The sequence below is a fragment of the Tamandua tetradactyla genome, chromosome 23 (genome assembly GCF_023851605.1).
Source record: "Tamandua tetradactyla isolate mTamTet1 chromosome 23, mTamTet1.pri, whole genome shotgun sequence".
Classification (NCBI taxonomy): Eukaryota; Metazoa; Chordata; class Mammalia; order Pilosa; family Myrmecophagidae; genus Tamandua; species Tamandua tetradactyla.
Window position 1 is genome coordinate 50009645 of NC_135349.1, and position 25125 is coordinate 50034769.

Below are 25125 nucleotides of genomic sequence, written 5' to 3' on the forward strand. Positions count from 1 at the left end.
GTGAGGCTGCCCCCCGGAGGTCCCTGCATATCCCGCGGACGCAGCCTTGGCACACGGGGGGGAGGCGGCCGTGGGCTCTGCAGACAGGCTGCTTAGACACCAGCTCTCCCGCCTCCGCCTCAGAGTCTACAAACGAAGCAACTAATAGATGAATAGCAACTCCGTGGAGGCCTCGTGTGGGGGATTCAATGGGGGAGTGTGTAAAAGTGCTCAGCAGTGTGCCTGACAGATAGTACCCCGTAAAAGCTATGGATTAGTTCATTTCTGTAATTCTGTCACAGTTGAGGATGGCTGGATTCCCTGGTCACCTAAATCGCCTCACAAGCAGCACCTCTCGCCTACAGAAGGGCACTCCTTTTTTGAATGGAACCAAAAAGGAGCCTTAAAAAAGAGTTCTCCAAAGAAATGGAGTAACGTGTTCTAAATGGAGACCCCCAGTGGAAGGTTCTGCTATTGCACCAGAAAGAAAAGAATTTCTCTACTCAATCCTTACCCATTTTAATTGCTTGCTGGGAAAGAAAGGAAGGGAGGGGGGAGATAGGAAGGAGGGAGGCAAAACCAGATTGCATACTTTTATACAGATTACTTGGATGACAGAACCTGTCACAGAGTTTAAGTGGAGATAACTGATGGATCCAAAGCAAAGTCGGTGGCATGAGTTTCTGCATTTCCAGAAACTCCAGGAGCAGGCCAGATGAAGAGTTATGTGAGATGAGGAGACCCACATTTCGTTCTTCTGCGTGAGAATAAAGAGGACAGATGATCAAGCAGCAGGGAACTCGCTCCCTCGTAGGACACATCCAGGGCTGGAAACTGCACACATCAGCACTGTCATCCATCCCAGAACTGGGACACTCCTCTGGTGTCAGTCCCAAGCTCCCGGGCACCGTGGAGCCAGGGCAGGGTCCCCACGGCCACTCCCGATGGTCTACACTTCAGCAAGACCCACCACATTAGAGCTCGTGGGAACACACTTCACTGTGTGCCCAAGTTCTCTGCATCACAGAATAATGACATTCTGAACAGAAATAAATGAAGCCCCTGCAGTGTGATTCTGTCAGCTTTTGAAAGTAAATAACTTTGCTCCTGACAAGAGCAAGACAATTTTTATGTTCCCTCCTCCCGCCACGGAGCATTAATTGAGCTGTGCAGTCATATTACAATCCACACCAGGAGGACTGACAGCTGAAGGGAAGAGAAGGAGGGGAAAGGCTCCAAAATGGACAGGAGGGACAGAGGAGAGAGAGGGGCTCCCAGGCTCCTTGTGTCTGTGCCCTTGGCAACTCACAGGTGCATCCATCTTACTGATTTGGGAGAAATCTAAAATAAAAATACACCTTCAGCTTCAATAAAAAGATCCTACTTTTCTTTAATATAGTCATTCATTCATTCATTCATTCATTCATTTAATGATCATCTATTGACCTCTCACTGTCTCCTAGGTACAGTGTCGTTTTTTTTTTTTTCACCTAGTCTTACTTATAAAGAAGAGTATGAATCAGTTATTCTTAGCCCTAATTTTTGGAAGAAGCCCTTAAGGTCCCAAATAAAATTAAGTGCCTTCGTCAATTCAGCTGGACCAGTTAATTGGATAACAGAGTTGGGACAAAGCTTTTAGCTCATGACTTACATATTATGTATAACTGCAGAGGCACCAGTTCTTTGAACTATGTTTTGGGGGTTGCTGACTCAACTGGTTCTAAATAGATGTCGGTATCTAGGATGAATTTTCTCAAAGTACATGAGAGGGACAGTTGCATGCTGCAAAATGCCGGCATCGCTGTTTATTGTCAATTTTTTTTATGCCAGTATCACTCACTGTTAATGAAATACTCATCGAGGGAGGAAAATCTCTCAGTTCTCCCCCTTCAATAAGAGGAGAGCTTGACCCATGCCTGGATTCAGGCAAAGAAATAGAAAGCAGATCTACCGAAGGCAAGACAGGGGATATTTGCTGTTGTTTTTGATAGGGGGAATCTAGCCCTCGAGGTGAATCCTGGGCAAACATCAAATGCCAAAAAGAAAGGGCTCATTAAGACAAAACCTTTTGTGCCTTTACTCATCAGTGCTGAGAAATTGGAGGCACTTAAATCCTACAGCTGCCTGTACTTTGTTCCGTAGCTGCAAAGGAGAAAAAAAAAAAGTCATTATATCCCTGGGAACACACTAACCTTCTGAATGTTTTCCACTTTGGCACCAATTCCTAATTTTGATTCCGTGTGTGTTTAAATACAACATTAAAAAAAAATGATCCAAACAGGGTGTGATTGAGCCTCAGCTGCAGCCTGGTTGAATGCAAAAGACCACAGCTTCCCTTTCCCCAACCCCATCATCTCCGAGCCCCCCACCCCAACACTGTGGATGTTAAATGTATTCCTGTTTTCCTCTGCTTTGCCCTCTGGGTTGCCTGGCAGAGGGAAGAGGAGGGGATGCAAAGAAGTCAGCTGCAAGCCTGCTTCCTGCAAGTTGGGTCAGAGGTAGAATGAGGGTCTGGCCAGAGAGGGAAGTGGATTCAAGAAAAGCCAACAGACAAGCCAGTGTTTTCCAAAGTGTGATTCCACAAGATAGCACATGGATGAATGATTTAATGAACCCTCCGTAAGAACTGGAATCTCTGTCTCCTACCCAGTCTAGACGAACTGGCTGGTGATGGATGCACATGTGAATGAATAACTATTCATTTTCACGTGTATTGGAAAAAATAATATCACTTTCTATGAATCTGTGGCTGTTTTTGTTTGTTTAGGCAAGTCTACATTTAAGTTTAAAATGTAAGTTAACTGAAAGAAAAAGCATTAAATACATTTCCAAAGTGGTGATGAGTGGATTGGCAAAGACGAGCAAGGGGTGCTTAAATGTCTTACGCTTGGGAAACACTTGATCACACGCATCGTCTTCAACTTAATATATCCATTATGTGGCCACCTTGATGAGGTTTGGATAGAAGATGCTGGCAGTACCCATGATGGCCATGATCGGTGTTTTACACCGATCTTTACAGCTTTGAACCAAACCCTCTCTCCACCTCTTACCCCATATCTCGTTCTCAATTTCTGGTGGGGTTCACCACAGCTCAGCAATTCATTCATGGGGAATGCATTTCTACCCTTTCTCTTTTCCATTCCTTACATTTCAATATGGCTCCAGAGCATATGAGAAAGCCCACCCTCTATGTGCAAAGGCTGTAAGACACAGCTCGTGTCCCAGTCCCACCACCTCCTAACTCTCCAAGTGTCTCTGAACTTTGTACTCCCTCTTTCCCAGATCAGGCTTTTGGATTTGTTCTTTGTCACTCATGGATCATCCTTCTCAACTCTTCATGTGCCCAATGCTGTCTTATCCTGAGTCTAGGGAAGTTATCACCTTCTTAGCCAACTCACTGAATCAAGTCCAACAACAGCATCCCACTTACTCCTTACCCCATCATCTTGTTTATGTCCTCTCCACAATCTGAAAATATCTTCTTGATTCATATCCATTTTCCTTTTACTAGAATGCCAGTTCCATGGCAGCAGGGACCTTTTCAAATTTATTTGCTCCAAGATCCTCAGAGCCTGGAAATAATTTCTGAATGACCAAATGAAAGTATAAATAAGTGATTGAATGAACAGTAACATATGTCTCTGAAAAGGGGTGACCTTCCTTGCCTCACGTTGCTTGTAAAGCTGTAGAGAGTCCACTTGTATTCATTCATTTGAATAAATACATTTATTTGTTATTCAGTTTCTTACTGAGTACCTACTATGCATCAGACGTCATTTTAGGCATGGTGGGCATAATAAAAGCAGACAGCAGAGTAACCTGCCGTCATGATTCTTATAGTCTAACGGTTAGAGACGGCTGCAAAAATGTGGCATAAATGGTTAAGTGCTTCACCAACTAAGCAATGCAGGATTAATAAGAAGGGGAATGTGAATTGAGAATATGGCCAATAGAATGGAGTCATCCCCTGCTCTTTTTAAACCAGGAACATTCAATGCGGCCCATTTATGCCTGAGAGATTAGAAAGAGCAGGAAGATTCCCTATTCCCAAGTCCCTTAAGGAACCAGGAAGTCCCACCCATCTAAGCACCCTCTCCCCCCAGGAGCCAGGCGCAGGGACTGAACTTTGGGGTCTTGGGAAAGACCCCTCTGGAACTGTCTGGCTTTGCAAGGGCAGCCTGGAGACCCGTTGCTCATTTCCCCAGCTCGCAGGCACTCAGCCGGGGGAAAGGCCAGGCCAGGGCCCTCCTGGGCTATTATGCCTGAGAACTGACCTTATTCAACACAGTCCCCTCAGAAGGGCCCGCCGAGGCGAGCCACAGCCGGCAGGCAGCCACCCCGCCCCTGTTAGGTCCATCAAAGTTCTCTCAGGCAGCCCCCGGAAAGAGGAAACTTTTCCCGATGAATGGAACTTTCTCTGCTCTTCTTAATTGAATTAAACAGCGCACTGGGACACCTCTCCCCGTCCATTAAAAAGGTCTCTCTGCAGATGGGGCAATTACGCCCACACTTTGTCAGCCCTGGCTCATTCACAGGATGACATCTCCTGCGCATTATACTGCCCCCTTAGGCACAGCCGCACCAACCTGATTTTGTTTACAATGCTGCAATTTCTTTCTCTTCCAGAAGACTATTATTTGCCTGACAAACTACACTGTTTTCACCCGGCCAATATGAATAAACAAGCATTATGTTTTCTCTTGGGGCAGAGAGCCTGGCTAAATGAATCAGAAAATCCTGAAAAAGACCGTCTACCCTCAGTCCATCAGCTACCGGACAATGACTCAAGGGCCAGCTGTAAGGAAAACAGATGACCCGTGGGCACTAATAACATGGGGTTTCTCCACTCGGGCAAAAGCAGAAGCCGCCTGTTAGAGGTTCTGACACAGAAACTGCCATGAAATGGCGCAGGGCTCAGATTTGTGGACAGACAGATGCTAACCATTTTCCTGAGTTTAAGTCGGGTTAAAGAATCCCACGGCAGAGGCGAACAAAGAACCCACATATCCCTGCAGTCAACAGGAGGGAACCTGCCATGCAGGCTCCTGAAATGCTGGGAGTGGGAGAAGAACCCCAGGCCACACCGTATGTGGCCCTTATCTGGCTGACAACAGCCCCCCCCCATTTGTGCCCTCTCCCCTTAATTGGAAAAGGTCAAGGACACAAGGAAGACTGGTTCATTAGCCAATTTGTGACATGTCTTTTTTTTTTCTAGAAAGAGACAGCGAACTCTCTTTTGACAGACAGACCTGAAAAGGTACTCATCCCAGTCATTTAAATTCCTTAAGCAATTCAGACATGAAATAATCCATCCTAATTCTTTTCTGCGTTATTGACACTATTGACTATCCCCAATCCACGGCACCATCTAATAAATCAACACGGGATTAAGCTAAGAAGAAAGATGATGATAAAACGCCATTTAGCTGACTACAAATCATCCGACTGAGGGGCACGAGGCAAGGAACTGGAATGAGAACTGAACTTTTCTACAGAGCCAGCACTGTTATGGCTTACCCAATTGTCCCCCAATTTATAACCTCGACTGTGCAGGGGGGCGCCCCCCTTCAGCTATAGTGTAGAAGCCCACTTTCCCAGGTGACTCTATGCACTGAGAACCACTTTCTAATTAAAGACAGAAAGGGTTGACATGCAGGTTTCAGTTCAATTGCTTTCGATCGGAAGATGTCCACGTTGAGCAATGGCTTCATTTACCAGGAATTACCCTTTGTACAAACTACTTCACTATTTAAAACAAACCACATGGATCATCATTAAGTGGGAAAAATTACCAATCTTCAGAAATTGACAGTGGCATGGGCCACTTTGGAGGCCCCCTTTTTTTCCCTACCCTTTAATGTGAATTTTAAGCATTTGACTTATTTATTTATTTATTTATTTTAAATTTAGGCAGATGAAAAAGTTCTGAGTGAATGGGACTTGGCAGAGGAGAAACCATCTTGGAACAAAAAGTTAGGAGATGCGAATAGTGGTTTAGAACGAGGGCAAAACCAAGTTAATATGCTACTGATTCTCTTTCAGGGAGTTAAAACTCAGCGGAAGGCATAGCTTTGGGAGGAATCTGACAAACCAAGTCTATGCAGTCTGTAGCTCCACCCTACCATACCATAAGATGGATGCCCTTTGGTTTGCAAGTTGTGACTTATGGTGGAAATCAAGCATCTCTATATTTTTGCAGTGTGTGTGTGTTGTTCTATCTTTCTCTGAGAGGAAAACAAAACAGGGTTCTGTTTTGAGCTAGCTCATGGCAAATCCCCAAATTTGGAATTTGTATTCAGAATTCTCCCTCATGGCAAGCCCATTTAAATAGGAATTAACTTTGGATGTCTCGGAAGAATCTGAACTGAGAACAAGTGCATTTGAGGTTTTACCAGGGAGAAGATTCACCATCAAAGAAGACACCGAATAATGGCACCGCAGTGTGTCAAGAATGGAGGCTGAAGCAGGGACTTGCCCTGGAGAACAAGATGGAAGCCAGTTGCTCCAATGCTTACCTGAACCTTCCATCTGAAAGCAGCCAACAACCGCTAGATGTATGCATGTGCATACAGTCATATGTATATGTGCATGTAATGACATCATTGGTTCCAAAATCTCAATGCCAAAGAAGAGTCAACATTATCTCATTTTGCAATTCCAAACTGTAGCAATATCTCAGATGTGGAAAAAGAGAGAAGAATGAGAAAAAAGAAAGAAAGAAATTATAACTGGAGGAAAACATCTCTCTGAAGTAAAGTTACTGGAAAATGTCAATGTAACTGAATCAGTATAATTTAAGTAGTCAAGTCGCCTCTACTTTGGCCTAAATATATATGTTAATTGTGGCAAAAAGGTTGCGCTACTTTCACTTGGTCAATCCGAGTAAACTCAGATACTGAGGCATCCCATTTTACTGAGGTTTTTCAGAATTTTTTTCTTCAGAACAAATGCTGGAGAGTTTGAGAAGAAAGGTTGAATGGTAGAGCTGAGGCAGAGAAAAAAAATGATGAAGTGATTTTCCTTAGATATTGGATAAGAAATAAGCACCACATGAAACTTCCTTGCAGAAGAGTATCTTATATTCAGTGAAGACTCTGGATGACACCTGATCAGGACTTAAGCATTCACAAAACAGGGGGGAAAAGGCTCCAATGTAAGATGGTTGCACTTTAATTATTTTCCTAAATAACTGGTGATTTGAATAACAAAGATTCCTGAAACATGTTCATTTGTAAATAATAATAAATAACTTGTGTTCCATGAAGGTGTCATATTTCAAAATGTTGCCTGATTCATCCGTTTGATCAGCAGCATGCTTTGAGAGTACAGATCAGCCAGCCTCTGCTGCTTTTTCTGTTTTCTTTTTTTTTTTTTGAAATTAAATAGAGATACAATAACAGCTACAGATTAAGAACAGATAAAAATACAGAGTGGCAAACCTGTCGAAGACATATAGATTGTATTGGTAAGTAGTTTGTGGAGGTTAAAATGAACTATTGCACAGTTTTAGCCAATTGCCTGGATTGCTAAATAAAAGCAAAGATATCCATCCAGCTCAGCTTCTCCTGATGGAAATGACCACAGGAGAGGACCCCAAGCAAGCCTCTCCCACCCTGATAGGGATGAAGCAGGAGGGTGGAAGGTGTGGCTTGAAAATCCGATTCTGAATAACACAAGCAAAAATAAATGGCAGCTCCAACTTGAGGCATTTCGTGAAACCTAGAGAAAATAAGCACACGTGCACACATGTACCATTCTGAAATTGAATCACAGTGTCACGGTATAAACAAACTCACTGAAAGTATCACAAATCCACAAGGTGGAGGGCTGTATTCTACAGCACATTTCAAAGCCCACTCTTTATCCATCTTCATATGGAAGATTGATGCTGATTTAGGGGCTTCTAAATATTTGTTATGGCTACCAACACTTGCTTTGAGCCTCCCCTCTCCAGGGGTGGAATCCCCCAGGGAAGAGGTTGCACGGCAGAGCAGAGAACCCTTGCACCCATCTTATATGCTTGTCCTTTTCATGGGAACAATAACCTCTTACTCAAAGTCACTGTCTCTCTCCCAAGTTGTGCTTCAATGAGAAAACTGATTTAACACTTCATGAGGAAGAAACATCAATGTCTTAAAAAAGAAAAACCCACAACGAAATTGTGAGGACCCTGAAAATCTGTAACATTCTACTTGTTAGGTAATTCTGTTAAAACTGATTAATAAAGAACACGAAATATAGGAGACAAACGATCAACTTATATTAATAATCTGATAAAATCCAACCCAGGCTTGGGGCCTGTAGAAATGTTCACTGGATGGTCTTTCAGTGGGTAGCCGGTGTAAAACACACACACTCACGCACACGCACTTACACACCCTCCAAGCAAAGGCACAGAACTGGAAGAGCAGATAGCAGATGAATCATGTAAAATGTTACCAGTACACTCTTGAGAAATGTTTCCTGGCACCACTTACTTAATGAGAAATGGAATAAAACAATATTTAAAAGAATAAACCAATTTGCTCCCATGAAATGAAAAAAAAAAAAAAGCAGGCATTTCTCAAGAAGACTTGCAACAGAAAATACCCTTAAGAAATATTTTCTGGAGGCAACCAAATTGATAATAAACTACCTAAATGTTTAAAAGAGAAATTCGACATTGTGTAAATACATATATTCCTATAACACCGATTGAACTGCAGGGTCAATGGAAAATGAGGCCCCTACAAACTCTTGCAAAGGAAGTTATGTCAACCCACAATCGGACTCATTATAACAAATGGTACTCTTGAAGCGAGTGAATGGAAAACAGGTAAAAAGACTAAAAATGCCATAAACACTTTGCGCAGCAGAGCGGGAATCTTGGGAAGGGAAACAAATTCAGGTCTGCATGACAAAAATCCTTCAAACTCTGCCCTTTCATATTCACAGTCCTGCCCCAGAGAAGGAGAGCGAGCAGGTCACCCCAGAAGGCAATGCTGGGCTGGTTCGCAAGTCCAGCAACCAACTCCAGACCAGCCCTTCCAGTAAAGCGGGGAAGGCAGAGACAGAGAGGGTTCCAGAGAAACTCGCACAGGAAGAAATGCAGTGAAAAGCTCTGAAATGCAACATATAATAAAAATAAAACAAATACCAAATCCCCCAGCAAATTCCATTAAGGGGGGAGTGGGGGGAGCAATACAAAATGCCTTTACACGTGTCAACAAAGAGGCCATCCTCAAAAGCTTGCCTTAGTCATAGCGTGCCAGGGAGTTTGGAAGCAGACTCGGAGTCAAACCCTCCAGAAATTCAAACCCTCTGATTCAATGCAGATCGAACATAGCACAAAACAGGCAAACTTAAGGAGAAAAAAGAACACACTTACACACACACACACACACACACACACACACACACACACACATGTGCGCGTGGTTTTTCTCTCTTTGTTAAATCAGCCCAATTAAAATCACAGCACCGAAACGCTCGCCCAAATCGCCAAACTCTTAGCGTCCAAGGGGCCGTAGAAGCAGCTGGCGGACTCGACACGCTGCCTTAAGAAGGCTGCGAGTAAGGAAAAGGCAGTTTGCGATTTCAAACTCCCGGTTCCCAGGCTCGGAGTCAGGCACTCAAAGTATTCGGAGGGGTGCAAAACCGTCTCGCCGGCGTGAGGTGGGGGGAGGGACGGGGGGGCTTTCGGGATCGACAACAGAACTGGGGGCTCCCCTCCACCCCTCCGGTCCAAACGCACGACCCCCTCCCCGTTCCCTCCCGAGGTCCAGCAGCGCAGCCCGGGGCCGGCGGAGTCCCGGGGAAGCAGCCGCGGAAGGAAGAGGCGCGCCTTACCTGCTGTAAGTACATAAAAGTCAAGGCACACGAAAGCTGGGGACACATGCCCACGTTGGGGAGCGCCACGCAGGTGGCCCCCGTCAGAGGATGCTGCATCGTGCCTCGCTGGCGCCCGCCGAGCACGAGTGGGGACGCTCGCATGCAATCACGTTGCTCTTTGCCTGCTCGCTACAATTTTTTTTTCTATCTTTTTGATTTTGTTGTTTATCTAAGTACACGAAGGTGGCCGACTCGCTCTTCTCTCTCTCTCTCTCTCTCCCTCTCTGTCTCCCCACCCCCCCACCCCCTTGCACCCCACGTCTCCCTCCCTCCTTTGCTTTTCCTTCCCTTTTGGTTTTGCTAGATGCGAGCGTTCGTCTGCCTTGAATAAGACACTTGAGCGGACTAGGAAACTATTTTGTTTCCTTCGCTGCTGAACGCTTGTCTGGTTTGTTGGGCCTGCTTTTTTTTTTTTTGCTTTTAAATCCGTCTCAAAGTGGAAGGCGCCCCCCTGCCCCCCACGCCCGAGGAAGATGACAAGACCCAGCAAAGGCAACTTCCATCCAAGGGGGAGGGGGGTGGACGCCCTCCTGTCGGTGCAGAAGGAGGGGGTAAGGGTAAGGGCGAGAGAGAGCCAGGGGGTGGGAGGGAGGGAGAGAGAAGGAGAGAGAAAGAGGAAGAGAGAGACGGAGAGGGAAAGAGAAGAAGAAGAAAAGGGGAGGAGAGACGGGGGGAGAGAGATTTGGACTCACAGAGGCTCACTCCGGCGCTGCTGCTGCGTGCCTCCTCATTTGTCAAATGGGTCCAGGGGCAGGGTTGTTGTGTGTTTTGTTTTTTTTTTTGCTCCCCCCCCCCCACCGGCTGCCTTTTTTTTTTTTTTTTTTTTTCGTAAACGACTCGCCAAAATTCTAATTGTGTCTGCTAAAAATCTCCGCGGGGCGGGTGACGAAGCAAGCGAGCGCCCCGCATCGCCCGCATCCGGGCAGGCTGGACAATGAATACGACGGCCCCGCGGGGACCCTGGGTCTTAGATTTTGGTGGCGGTTTGTTTGCCCGCCTCCTGGACAAATAAAAAACAGAAATGGGATTCCCCCTCGCTAGGAAGCTGGAGCGAGGGGGCCGGGGGGCGGCGGGGAGCCGGGGCTGCGGGCGCTTGCAGGCGGCAGCGCGGTTTCCGGGGTCCCCCCCCCCCACTGCCACCCCCCCCCAGCTGCGGAGACTGCGATGCACCCCCGGGCGCTTGGGGCGCAGCTTCGGCTCCCCGCCTCGCCTGGGCCGGGCAGCAGCGCGCACAGCCCAGCGTCCCCCCGGCCGCCGCGAGCTGGAGAAACCGCCCAGGCTGGCTTCCAGCTCAACCCTGTTGGACCAACATGCCAACCAGCTCCCGTTGCAGGCGAGGGGGCTTCTTGCAGCCCAGAATCCCGGCTCTTCTCAAATTATAAATGCACGGGGTGGGGAAGTGCGTGTCTGATGAGAGATTACTCTGCCGGCCGCAGGCGGGCAAATTACAATGGTTTATTTATTTATTTATTTATTTATTTCTTGCCTGGCCAGCCCTCCTTGGCTTAAATTTAATATTCTGCTCTGGCAGGCTGGCTCCCCCTCCCCTTTATTTTATGAAGTAATAATTATTCATTAGTAGATTTCCTTAGTCTTCGTGCAATAAAATAGGATGTGATCGGCAAATCAAAAGAAAATATGAAGGCTCTAACTTGTCCTTGGTTCCCACTGAAAGCACCTCCCTAGCGACAGTATCTCTTATGGTCAAGCCTGCAGATAGATAGATAGATTTCCACCCAGTGATTGGATTTTTCTTTTTCTTTTCTGAACAAGAGGCCAGTTCTCTGAGCAGAATCTTTTTTGTTCGTTGGGTTCCCTTAAAGAACCCTTGCTGAAGGTTTGTCGCCATCCCGCAGGACCCAGCACCACTTTGCCAGGTGATGGGGAAATGTCACAAAGGAGGGCCAGGGACAGGAGGGGGGACTAGCCCCTACAGGGTCCTCCCTGCTGGCTTCTGTGGGACTCACAGGTGCCCTCAGCCCACTGGCTGCACCCAAACTGCACCATCAGCTGGCTAGGAGCAACTCACTTGGCAGACTAACCAAAACCTTTCTGAAGGAAGGGGTATTAATTATTCCACAGCTCCATTTTTGACTCCGTTTGTACAGTCCTCATCAGGCTGACCACTAGGCCCACACCAGGCTGCTGCTTTCTGCATTACCGTGCAGAAGCTGTCTGTCCACCCCACTGGGGCTCACCAATCCCATCCATTTAATAAGGACCCAGGAGCCTGTTTAAACAGAAGCAGAGTTGGTAAGGGGGATTAGAAGTATATGGAGTGGCGTTTTGTGCTGCCTTGTTCTCCCCTTTGGGCGGAGGTAGTGCTTAGTTTGAAAAATCCTTGCTATATGTAGTTTTGGGAATTGGAAGATCAGCTCTGATTTACAAACTGATTCATTCTCAATCTCTTTCTCTCTTTTCTTTATGCCTTCTTTTCTTACCCTCTTCTTCTTCTTTTTTTTTTTTTGCAATTAACTAAATCAAAGAGAAAGGCTCGCTACAAAACATATATGTAAAAGGCTCTGCCTTTGCAGCTCTCTCTCTCCCTTTCCCATCCTTTCCTTCTGCCTCAAGCAATTTGCTGTGCTGACAGGGGTTTGCCATAGTCCCTTCACTCTTCCCTCGCTTGCACAGTAGATGCCTGTGAATGCCCCAAGAAGGGGACAAAATCTTCCCTTCAGTTCATTTTCATAAGAAATTTGATAAATAATACATGGCACTGCAAAAAGACTTTATCTGAATGGTTTAATGAAAAACAAATACATTATGTAAGGAACTGATAACCGCTCTCGGCTGCACTGAGTCAACACTGCTTTGGTCTGGTCTGTTTTATGCCTAAAGTTGAAAACTCTCAGTGGTGATTACATTTCTTCAGACCCCTTCCTCAATAATGGCGCGGACTTCCCCCTTATACTTAGTTCTTCACGGTCAGTCCTATTAGGAAGTCTACAGAGCGAAACGATAGCCACATCCCTACATCCATCTCAGAAATTTTCAGTCAGGCACCATCCTCTGGACAGCCAAGCCCAGACATTCCTGCACCAGTGCATGCAAACACGAGCACACACAAGACACACAACCCACAAATACGCCAGCCACATAAAGGAGCTGGCAGGAAAGAATTCCACTTGCTAATAGCAGTGCGCGCTCATCAGGAACACAACATCCAATGCTCTGAAATCAAATGGGAGTACCACACCTGCAACTCTTGCTCATTCAATGACAAAATTTTGCTTGCCTTTTAAACGGCATGTGGGGATGCTGAATTTGAATTCCATCTCAACAGAGACTGGGAAAGAGCTACACAAATGTCACAGGCTCCCAAGTTATTCTTCTATAATAAACAGGAGTAATGGGTAAACCAAATACCCTTGTCTCTCTGTACAAAGAATCTCTGCACTCAACATCACTTGGATATATATATATATACCCTGCACATTCAGAGGCCACCCTTTCTGCCTTTGAGCTACAAGGACCTTTAATTGAATAGTTCTACAGAGCATTTAGAAAGCAAAAAGAGTATAAAAAACAAGCAATGAACAAAGCCATCTTCAAATGAAATTTCCTTAGGCAAAAGGTAACTGTGCAAGTTGAAACTGACCTGTTCAATGCAGTAGTACTCATAACTCTTTTCTTCTCCTAAATTTGCGAGTAATTTAAACAATAAAGGTAACCATCCCCTCCCTCTTAATACTTTATTATATAAACTTCCTAAGCATGTCTAAAAATCAGGCATTTAGCCAAAGGATGTCTAAGGCATTTAGCGAAAGGATGGAGAATTTCCATGTTCAAAGCAAGGAAGACTCCAGTTAAGAGAGTAGGAAAGACTTCCTGATCTTAAATGTAATTATCCATACTGGATTGGTTCAGTGGCAGTGTCAAGGGGTGGCTTAGAAGTATCTTACTTTCACTTCCAAATTTTGGGATGGGCAACTATGTTTTCTCAAACTTTAGTAAAGTAGGAATGAAAGTATCTTTAGAAACTTTGCTATTTATTATCTCTATAACAAGCACATTGATTGATTTATTTGCTCTAACACCTAAACAATATTTATTTAGTGTTGATTGCATTGGAAGCACTGTTCCCTTGGGATAGTATCAGTGAACAAAGAGCCCTGGCATCATGGAGCTGACATGGGGGGGGGGGAAGAAAAAGTGATTAAGATAAGGAATAAGTAAACTTTACATAATAGTAGAAGGTGAGAAGTGCTGTGTAAAAAATAAATAAGTAAATAAAGGTAGAACCAAGTCAGATATTGGGGACACCAGAAATAGGGAGGGTTGGGCTGGTGGCAGAAATTCTAAATAAAAAGTGTGCTTGCTCTGGAAACACTGTTTTAGCTTCCAGAAAGGTCTTCCTTGACCCTCACCCCTTCTAACATGATTGCCACACCCCAGATTTGTTTAACATATTAATTCTGGCACTCTCTTGGGCCAGTCTACTGAAATAGATGATGGGGCTTCTCCCCCCGTAATGGCTAAACATTGGAAGGAGCCTTATCTTCAGCTTTGACCACTCAAGACACAGGGTTTCGGACGTCTGCCATACAGTAGGCACTCAATAAATAGTGAATGAATGAATGAATGAATGCAAAAAGAATTTGGACAAAACGATCTCTTGCTGTCTCTTCCAGCTCAAGGAATCTGAGGATTCTGAGGTTTTGTTTTCAGCTTTCTGTATGTTAAGCTGAGTACAACAGAACGCTCCTTGGTCTCTAGGGTAGGTCTCAGCCTACAGTCCCTCTGAGCCACCCAGCAGAAGCTCCATGTCCCAGACACAGATGTCCTGGAAAAGGCCTGCTCCCTTCATGGCACCTAGTCAGAAGGTCCGGGACTCCACGGAGCTCCGAGGAGCGCAGTGCTCCTCTTTCAGAGTGAAGGGCTGGGTCTCAGGCAGCACCAAGTCCCACCATTAGGGAATAACTGCTTCTCATGGAAATGCAGAACTGAGGCAGGACTTTCGAGTCTGTTTCTGTATAAAGGACCCTCAGACTCCTCCAGCTTTCTATCCTGGGTGTGGACTGTCAGCAAGTGCATGCCTGAAAAGAATCCACACTTGCAAGAAGAGAAACACAAATGTGGCAAAGCTTGGTGCATGACTAGTCCAACTACAGAAGCACCTTTTAAAAAGGATGTTGGTTCATGGAAACATACAGGGCACTACCAGTTTTGCCGACAAAATCGACACCAATCGATAAATAAAACCAGCCAATTAAATAAATAGAATGTGTATCAGAAATACCTCGAATTGATGTGGCCAGGGAGCAACGGTGGTCTCTACCACAGTTGGTGAGAATGGAAGTTGGTGCTGTTATGGAAATGACAGTTTGGCACTTATCTAAAATATGAAATAGGCCTATTTTCAAACAAGATTCTAATTCTAGATAGCTGTCCTGCAGAAATGCTTCAGATGTGCACAGAGACGCATGTGCTTGTAAAAGCAAACAATTAGAAGTAAAGGGGAAATAGCAAAATAAATTATGGTACATACATACCATGCAGCTGTTAAAAAGAAGGCCCATCTACACATCTTCCCTCGACACGTGAAAAACCAACCAAACCAACCAAACAAGTACATTAAGAACCCACAATCGGATTGTGTAAGAAACACACATACACACACATATAGGCATGAGCACATAACATATATATATATACACACACACACAAATATATATATTTGCATATATACACATACACACAACACAATGCATTGATAAAGGTCCAAAAGGGTAGGAATCCAAATGGTTAATACACTAATGTGTAGGGTAATGAAGAAGAGAAGGGAGATTGGGAGACTTTCCATTTTTACTCTACAAAGTTTTATGTTGTTTGAAATTTGCATAACAAGAGTCAGTGTGTGCACGACTTTGATACTAAAGTAAAACAGTTACAACCATGATGATGACACCTGCCAGAACTGCTGCCAATATCTTCCTTGTTATTATTATGAGCCCAGGTTCTGTGTTACTAAGGAATAATTTTATAAACGGTGGCAAATTTTCCTGATTAGTACGCAAAAACTTATCTAAACCCACTGCTGAGTTGAACTGTTCTTTACCTTTAAAATCAACAACCACAACTAGAACACACAGTACCTTGGTAGACATACAGAATTTCAGTAACTTGGGACCTCAATTCTGTTTGTAACCTAACTTCCTAGGGACTAGGTTTTCTACTTACCTGTCCAAAGTGAAAACCAAAGTGCCAGGATCCCCGCCTCACCAGGTAGGAAACATGCTAATGTTTTCATAGAAAATAAGGGACAAAATTGGTTGTCAAACCCAGGCATGTTTGACTCTCAATTCCCTGCCCCTTAGGGTGGGGTAATTTGTCCTAGCACCAGGCCAAGCTCTAGACCAGGAAGAAGTAGAAAATGAGTTTGTCAGTTTCTTTCCTGCAGCTGTGGCCCAAACCAAGGAAAAGGGAACTCACGAGGTACAAGCAATGTGCCTCTTCTCCCTCTACCCGCATGACTTCCTCGGTAGTGTCCTCGCTAGCTATTGGCTATGAGGTCCACAGATGAAAAGTACAGAAAGGTTTGCTCTCTGGGCTGTGATGAGCTCTCCCCACCATGTAAGCCTGCAGTACATCAATCAGCAGCACGTCTGCATTTACCTCCACCCACACGTACACTGGATAAATGCGTGGGGCTGAGCAGACACAACGGTCATGAGGTGTGGAGGGAAGGAGAACACAGAGGGGATTTCTTGCATGCGGCATGCCCCAGACCTGGCCCCTGGGTCACCCAGGCAACAAGAGAAGTCTCCCAACTCTCCTGGACTCCCACTGGCTCCCCAAAGAAAGGCCCAAAGAAATCCAGGGCTCTGAAAATGGCTGTATGGGCTAAGGCGTTGGCTAGGGGCGGGCTAGGGAGCAAAACAGACAGTATGGACCTGGCCAGGCTTTCAGCTCCACAGAAACACACAACTTGGGTTTAAATCCATTGTGCTGCTTGCGCGATACGTGAACATGGGCACACGAGTTAGCAACTCTGAGTCTCGCTTTTTTCCATTTGAAAAATGGGGTCAATACTAGGAACTCAGAATTGCAATGGTTCTCAGACTTTATCTTCCTCTAATTCATGGATTACTAAAATAAAAATTTATAGCCAATGGAGAGATTACACAAAATTATTACTTTTAAATTTGGGGGCGAGCTAGTATATTAATATGTGTGTGTACATGTGTGCACATGCCCCCCCACACACACCATCTGCTGTCATCATCATTTCATAAAGAAAAAGGTATTTTATATAAAAAAGTGACAACGTAAGAAGGACATGATCTTCAAATGAAGGACAGCCCTTCAAATTGATTAAATTTAGGCCTATTAAAATTTTCACTAAATTGCCCTTAATTTTCTCATTTAGCTGCAGTCTGTTGAAAATGTCATTATGGAATCAGACTAGTCTGTGGATCTGCATTTGGGAACTACTGAGATAATGAATGTAAAGTGCTTCTTAGCCCAGTGCCTGGTATACAAAGAATCAACAATACATGTTAACCATTGAGGAGAGGCTTGAAAATCATTAACAGTTGCAACTATTTGGTCTGGACCACAATTATCTTATTCACCCCCATGGGCTCACGGAGTCAAAACAAACCAAAACCTCTTCTCATTTCTGAATTTTCTGGACTACATAGGAGAGAGTTAATAAAGACCAGTTGATAGAAATCTGCTAGGATTGCCAGAATCTATTCACTTCCCTTAACTGTGGTTGTGGCCTATTCACTCAAGGCCACCTGAAATTTGATGGCTGTGATGGGGAAAAAAAATAGCTCCTTTGTGGGAGCTATTTCTGGTTCATATGATAGCACGCAGCCTGCAGCATGGCTGGAGCACCCTCTTTGGTGTCCCACTTCTTGGGTTGGAAGTCGTGGCTCTGCCATTAAATTTCCATTAGGTTTAAGCTCCTAAAACCCCAGTTTCCTTCCCTCTAATAGGAACGATGATAAGTTCGTCTTCTAATTAAGTTGTTAAAGACTAAATAAGATACTCCATGTATGTCCTGAAATCAATGCTCAGCATCTAGTTACCACCCAACACAAGACAATTATTATTGTGAGGTATTTCTATTCTCAGTCCCTGACCAATTGATGAGATAGACATTCCAGCTTTCTTCTCTCTCTCTCTCTCTTTTTTTTTTGCTATAGATGACACAAACAAAATCGACAAAGTCAATACATTTGTGAAAAGGCTAACACCAAATGTAATTTCCCTCCTCCCCCGACTTTTTCTCAAATGGCATGGCATGATATGAAAATGTGTAGACACCACCCTTCAAATCTGGTCTCCTGAGTACACAACAATTTATTTAAACTTACTAATACATCAAATGGACACAAATGCACGCATTAGAAGGTAGGCTCTGTCAACTAAATTCTCCAGGAACTGTATCTCACAAAACATCAGGTCAGGTCCTCTACTGCTTTCTGGAGATTGTCCAGGAAAACACATGTAAGATGGCTTCTGCCCAACAAGGTAACTGTAATAGTTAAAACAGCCTGTTACACCACAGCCGTGAGGACAAGAGCAGTTGCAATGTTTTGAGTGTCTACATGTCCATTTTTTCTGATATTCACAAAGCCCAATAGGGTAGAATTTTACAGCCCTGATTTACACAGGCTGTAAGAAGTATATACCTTGTCCTGCTGATAAAGGTTGGGAAAGGTATTTTCACTCAGGTTTGCTGAATAACAAAGCGAGGAGGTATTCTTTCCATTGTCAGGGTAGTGTTTGCGATGCTGCTTATAAAGTCATCATCATGTGTCCATTGGCACCACCATTGTTGTCATCATCTCATTCACTGTTGTTTCCAATATATAAACCTCAGAAGCATTTCTCTGAACCATTACTCCACGGTAACTCGGCTGCAAGATTTCCTCTTCCAGGAATCTATCGCTGATGCAGGCCCCCTAATTTTATAGTATGAATTGTCCTAGCTTCCTAAGCCGTATTTGCTTATGGGAGAAGTAAGCCCAGCTTCCATCCAGAGCCCACCCGAGCTACTTCTGAAGAACAGAGCCTACCTCCACTCTCCTTTGCCAACACCTCTGGAAACAGTGACAAGGTACAGGGACAATGGTATGCCCAGCATATCCCAGATTAAAAATATCTAGGGAACCAAATAACTTGTGTTCCCACAGGAGCTTTCCTGAAACAATGGGTTCCAAGAGGTGATGTTAAAACAGAGAAAGAGCAGTGTTTGGCACTTGAGAGGGTGGGAGTCTGTTTTCAGTGCACAGGACAGAATGTAAGAGCGTGGGACAAGGTACGGTAGGCGGCAGAGACAAAAACAGCTAAGTGGTGATTTCTCCTAATGAACAAGTGGGTGGGGAGGTCTACTTTGGGAAGCCTCCACACCTCACCCACTTGCTGTGTTTCAACTCTCTGGATGGAACTCATGCAAATTTGAAGGCAGACAAAGCCTGCAGAAGATTCGGTTTTTCCTATGTAATAAGCTTGTCTGCAGGGCTCTTTGACCCACTAAATGCTCAGAAGTATTCATCATTATGCAGTATGAGTTTCCCTCAAGCATCTCCAACTGGACATGACTTCACCTCTAACATCTCGAGCTCTGAAATAATCCCTTTCAATCTCAACCTCCCCTGGGACCTGTCGTGGCACAAGTGTGAGAGACGTACCAGGGATTCTTAGTCTCTGGCATTATCAACACACTTTCAAAGCCTATACAGTTTCAGTGATGAGATAGGAAGAACGTAAGGACTCAGAACAAAACTGGGATAATCTGCAAAAATTAGAAAGTTATATTTCTAATGAATAGGATAATGATTTGGGATAGAAAGCCTTCCTGACTCTTAAGATCTCATCTCGCTACTACACAATCTCTGGAATTCCAAATCTTACTCCCCAAATTGCAATTCCACATTACAAGCTTCTCACACTCTCACAATCTCTTTTGGCTTCTGAGCTCAGGTTTTTATGTTTTCTTGTCTCTGGCCTCCATCACAAGAAACTGCTCACAAAACTCGGCCTCTTGTCATGCTCTGCAAAGACATCCACTCACACAGACACCTGTGAGCTTAGTAGATGTAAAGACTGTGGAAGTGTAAAGAGGAGAGAATAAGAGAAGTGGTTCTTATCTTAGAGACACAATCCTTGAAAATGACATCTGTCTATTATACCACCATAGACTCTTCTGCTTCCAGACTTTCTCCATTTCACTTCTCTCTCCTTACCTCCTTCCTTTTGGGAGCTGTAGGACAAATTCTCAAGCCCACCTCTCATGCTGTGGTTCCTCCTCTGGTGAGCCCTTACATCAGTTATCCTTGAGCCTTTGAGAGATCACCACCTCACCCAAGTTCACATCAAACCATCTTCCAAAACCCAAGTAGTACTCTTCGTAACATGATCTGCTGTGCCTGCTGTTAAAAGAAGAGCATTTCCTCCACCTGGTTTCAGATATAAGAATGTGACATGCTTTCAGCACAGTGGCATGTAAGAGAAAGATCCTATACTGCCCCGTCGGGACTCTTAAGTATGGGAGCACTCTCCCAAGTATGGGAGCACTCTTCCGAGGATGGGAGCACTTTCGCATGCTCCATAAACACAAGAGGTAGCCTGGTGCTAATTTTTTACCTTGGGTACCCCCATCATCACCACTTTGCATTACCACTTCTGTAATGGCGATGAAACCCTTCACGTGTCTATGAAGTATTTGCAGCACTGGCAGAAAACCACTGCTTCAGACTCCAGGGAATGTGAAAAAATCCTCACCTCACCCCCAGCACTGATCTCTCCCCCCTGGAGTGATCATGCATTTCAAACAGCCAGCTGCACACCCCACAGAGGTCCTATCTTCACAGCTGCTTTAGCCTTCCCCCAAACAAAACTTTTTTACACATGCTCCTCTCCTTACTAACTCTTCTGTTCAGTTAGAACCTAACCCTGAAGCCTCAATAATGCCTTTCACATCTCCCTTTGCTGCTCTGAATAGCCAGCTGATTTCCAAATTGTACCACTTTTAATTCGTCAATCTCATCTCGAACCCTCTCCTGCTCTTCCATTCTGGCTCTGGTAATGCAACACATACTCTCCTTAGCCTAGATCTCTAGCACCCAAATATGAAATATCAAATTGTAGTACCCAAAACAAACATCAATCCTCTATTCAAAAAGCCATCACTAGTCTATGCACTGAATAGGGCATGATATCAAGTGCTTTAGCCTGGCCCTGCACCTCCTACCTTGGAATATCCCTGATATTTCCTTCATGTACTTCGCTGTCTCCAGATTCTAGTCACCTCATGCCTAGCTTTGTAATTGCTTATGCCCAATGCATATTAGCACATCTCCAAATTCATTATATGCTCTTTTTCTGAAACCAGAGGATGCTCTGGATCATTTTATGATCTGGGTGTACAGAGCCCAGAGTACTGAGTCCTTAATTAAATAAATAATCACACAATGAAACATGCATCTTTGTATATTTTGCAATGTTGAGATGGAGTTGAGATTGAGATCACTTTATGCATGTTTCATTTATTCTTCACATGGACAGTACGAGGTTCACATTGATAGTATTACTTTACCCATGAGAATGCTGTAACTCAGAGGGTTAAGGAACACCTTATTTATAAATGGTACAGCAAGCACTGGCAGTGAGTTCTTTGTGTAGTCTCTGGTTCCTGCTGCCTCATCCTGCACATATAGGCATGCAGGTGTTCTGTGAGAACTTTACTTTTTTCCCTTTGATATTGCATCACCTTCGGACAGCATGTGCTTGTCATAGTGGGTGCGTGTTAAATATCGTTTGAATGACTGGATGCACCGTGTAAGCAACAATACAAGTTCTTATCTTCTTCCATGCTTCTGAGATCCATCTCATTCTCATTAATTGCTTCATCCATTTACTTACTCATCAACCACATCTTGAAGGTAGTATCTGGGCCAAACACGGTGGTGGCCCTGGAGGTACAATGGTAGAAAGACAGGAGACAGTGCTTTCGCTCTAGATTATCTAGGTATTTTATGGCCAAATGGTTAAAAACCAAACATAAAAAAAAAAAAAAAAGGAACAACAAAGAACTTTTGCAATTCTGCATCAATGTGTGAATTAGCACTATTTCAATATTATGCAACAGATTAAAACACATAAATGAGTTGGATTATGGGGCCAATTTAAAATAATCCCAGTTATCCATATTCTCAATTTCAAATATCAATGTTCATCAAAACAGCCTCATCTCCCACTGATTGGTTTTATAAAGTAAGTTTCCACATTCGAATTTATAAACTTCATCTCTACTTCTGCTCTTTTTATCTCTTTAACACATCAAGTTTCATGTTAAAATTTATTTGTTAAAGGGTTTATACTGGTGTAAATGTACATATATATTTGAGAACCACTGGCTTTCCATGTGGCACTGGGAGGCTTAGATTATAAGCTTATTCTTTGATAAGAAAAAATAAGAAGAATCAAAAAGGCATGCCCTGCTGCCACAGAATTTACTGTATCCTTAGCCTGCCTTCTTGACAAAGGGGAGTCAGACTACCTGGTTTTGAATCTCAGCTCTGCTGTATACTAGCTGTGTGACCTTTGGCAAGCTATTGCAATGCTCTTGGCTTCAGGGTTCTCATTTACAAATGGAAAAAGCATGAGTATCTTTTGCACAGGTCTGAATTTGGATAACATCACTACACATTTAAATTGTTAAGTGCATGGTGTCTGTTAGTTTCAAGTTGATGATGATTACAAAGGCAAATGGTGATGGTGATGCTGCTGCTGGTGGTGGCAGTGGTAGTGATGATGATGATGGTGATGATGATGGTGATGATGATGAAGATGGTAATGGTGATGGTGATGGTGATGAAGATGATGGAGTTGATGTTGATAGTGTGAAGGTGGTCGTGATGGTGGCCATGATGGCAGTGCTGATGGTGGTGATGGTGGTGATGGTGGTGGTGACGGTGGTGGTGATGGTGGTGGTGATGGTGGCCATGATGGCAGTGCTGATGGTGCTGATGGTGGTGACGGTGGTGATGGTGGTGATGGTGGTGGTGACGGTGGTGATGGTGGTGGTGACGGTGGTGGTGATGATGGCCATGATGGCAGTGTTGATGGTGCTGATGGTGGTGATGATGGCGGTGATCATGATGCCATTGGTAGTGACAGTGATGGAGTCTGACTGTTGTTAATCGTGAACCCAAGGGTAAAGGAATGCAAACTGGCCTCCATCAGAAAGCCAGCCGCATTCTCTCAAGCTGCAACAGCAGAAAGTCATCCTCATCATCTTTTTAAAAGAGAGCCCATTGCTAGTTCACTATTCGCCCTTTCTTTCAGATATAAGGAAGCAAGCAATCAGAATCCTGGCTCCTGACTCTATCTGCTTTTCCTCTTCATAACTGGGCCACAGACGTCTCCAAGGAAGCTCTATTGTACAGCGGGTGGTAGCTGACAGCAGTGTTCTTCTAGGTAACTCTAGGGGATGTTAATATTTTATGACCACTTTAGTGAAAACACCAATCTCCAGGGTGCTGGCACTTCCTCTAATATTACTCAGATTCTCAGCAGGCTTCAACCCTCCCTTCCTCCAACCCACGCCTCTCACCAGCCAAGCCATTACAATTTAATTTTTTTTTCCAAATGTCCATTGAGATCCACACAATTCCAAGATATATCATTAGAAGTGATAATAAAGCAAAGATTTAGTGAGCATTTACTGCGTGGCAAGGGCTATGCCAAGCGTTTCACATTCATTGTCTCATTCCACCTTCCCAGCAATCCATTAGTAAAGGTAATATGTTTCCTTCCATTTTACAGACCAGGAAACTGAGAGTGGGAGAAAAGAAGTAACTTATTTGAATGCTTATATTCAGATTCCCAGCCAGGTCAGTGTAACTTCCACGCATCTGATCTTCTACTTTATTGCATAATGCATTCCTGAAAATGGATCTAAATGAAAGTGGAACACTGACATAAGAGGTTCTTTGAAATTAAATTAGATTACACAATCTCCAACACGGCCTCCCCCAGGCTTCACAGATTCTCCCTGTTGCTATTGAAACCTGGGCTAGGGTTCTAAAGAAGAGACTGTACTTTTCCCTCTCCTTCCACAGAGCACGACTGAAGTGTGATCTCAGCCTACAAACACACATGCAATTAGATGTTTATTTTTTGTTATGCAAACAACTGTATCAACAACTAGCTTACTGCCCATTCCATTGAAACCACTATTTCCAGTTTAGAAAATACAAGTAGTGTATGAGGACTTACAATGCAGAAAAAGTGCACACATAATGGGGTATAAAAGCATGATGCCAATCTATATTTATATATGTAAGATCAATCTATAGCTATAATTTATTCTCTCCACTTGTAGATGTATCTCCTTCTAGTTCTAAATCCATGTATCCACATATCTAAATAGGTTCCTCTAAAGCTTCAAGGAAACACCTAAATGTTCATAGTGGTGTTTGGATTTATTTTAAAAATTGTCAGTCAGTATTAATCAGGTTTTCTATTATGAATATGGAATACTTTTATGAGAGAGAGGGAAAAAAAGATGTTTCTTCTTTTCCCTGTTTTTTTTTTTTTAATTTTTTTATTGAATGGACTAAATCCCTGAACGAAGCTCCGTCCTCCTCCATCAGATGCCAGGACAGCCCCTCTCCAGGGTGAGAGGGGCACAGTGACTCAGTTTACCAGGACTCGGCTTTGATGCCTCACTATCCCAGCCCTTTGGAGACAGCTTGGTGGTGATTCCAGAAAGAGATGGGGGGGCATCTTCCCGCAGTTCCTGAGCATGGCCGCTCTCCATGCAAGCTTAATTATAGTCACTGAACAAGTTCCTTTCCCTTCTCTCCAGGTCCTGTGTGACAGCTTATCATTCCAGTGGCATTTTTGTCGGGGAAACCTCATTTCTATTTTTTATTATTAGGACTGCTTTTCTTTACTAGCTCTTTGTGCAAAGATCAAGACATTATGAAGACCTGAGCTTTCCTCAGGCAAATGAGAATTACTAATTTTCTCTCTCTGTTAAGTACTGAGTTATCTCCACTGGCTTCACCGATATTTATTTCTGAGAATGTGAGGACCCTGGGCCAAGGTTAACCTGTTCCGTGCCATTCATGCACACTCAAGCGCCTCTACCTTTTATTACCTGTGCTCATTTTTAACACAGAAAGTGGCGATGTAGCTCCACCCTGACCAATGTGAGCAGGTTTTTATTAAAGTCCGAAGCCAAACTCCTGCCTGCTATTTCGAGCAAAGTTTCACCAAGTGAGAGTTTTCTTTAAGAAAGTGAAGTCA

At 44.0% G+C, this 25125-nt stretch overlaps 1 protein-coding gene across 4 annotated transcripts in view; it reads right to left on the reverse strand.

The window, feature by feature from the left end:
- Nucleotides 1-25125, reverse strand: part of RBFOX1 (RNA binding fox-1 homolog 1) — a 2222576-nt gene that overhangs the window by 345741 nt on the left and 1851710 nt on the right. For 2 of the 4 annotated variants that reach the window (XM_077141883.1, XM_077141884.1), the window contains exon 1: nt 9811-10087. The exons of the other annotated variants lie outside the window; for them this stretch is intronic. In XM_077141883.1, coding sequence (XP_076997998.1) covers nt 9811-9954 — 144 coding nt within the window. In that variant the 5' untranslated portion in view covers nt 9955-10087. Of the gene's footprint in view, nt 1-9810; nt 10088-25125 lie in introns of those variants that run through there. 4 annotated transcript variants of the gene reach the window in all.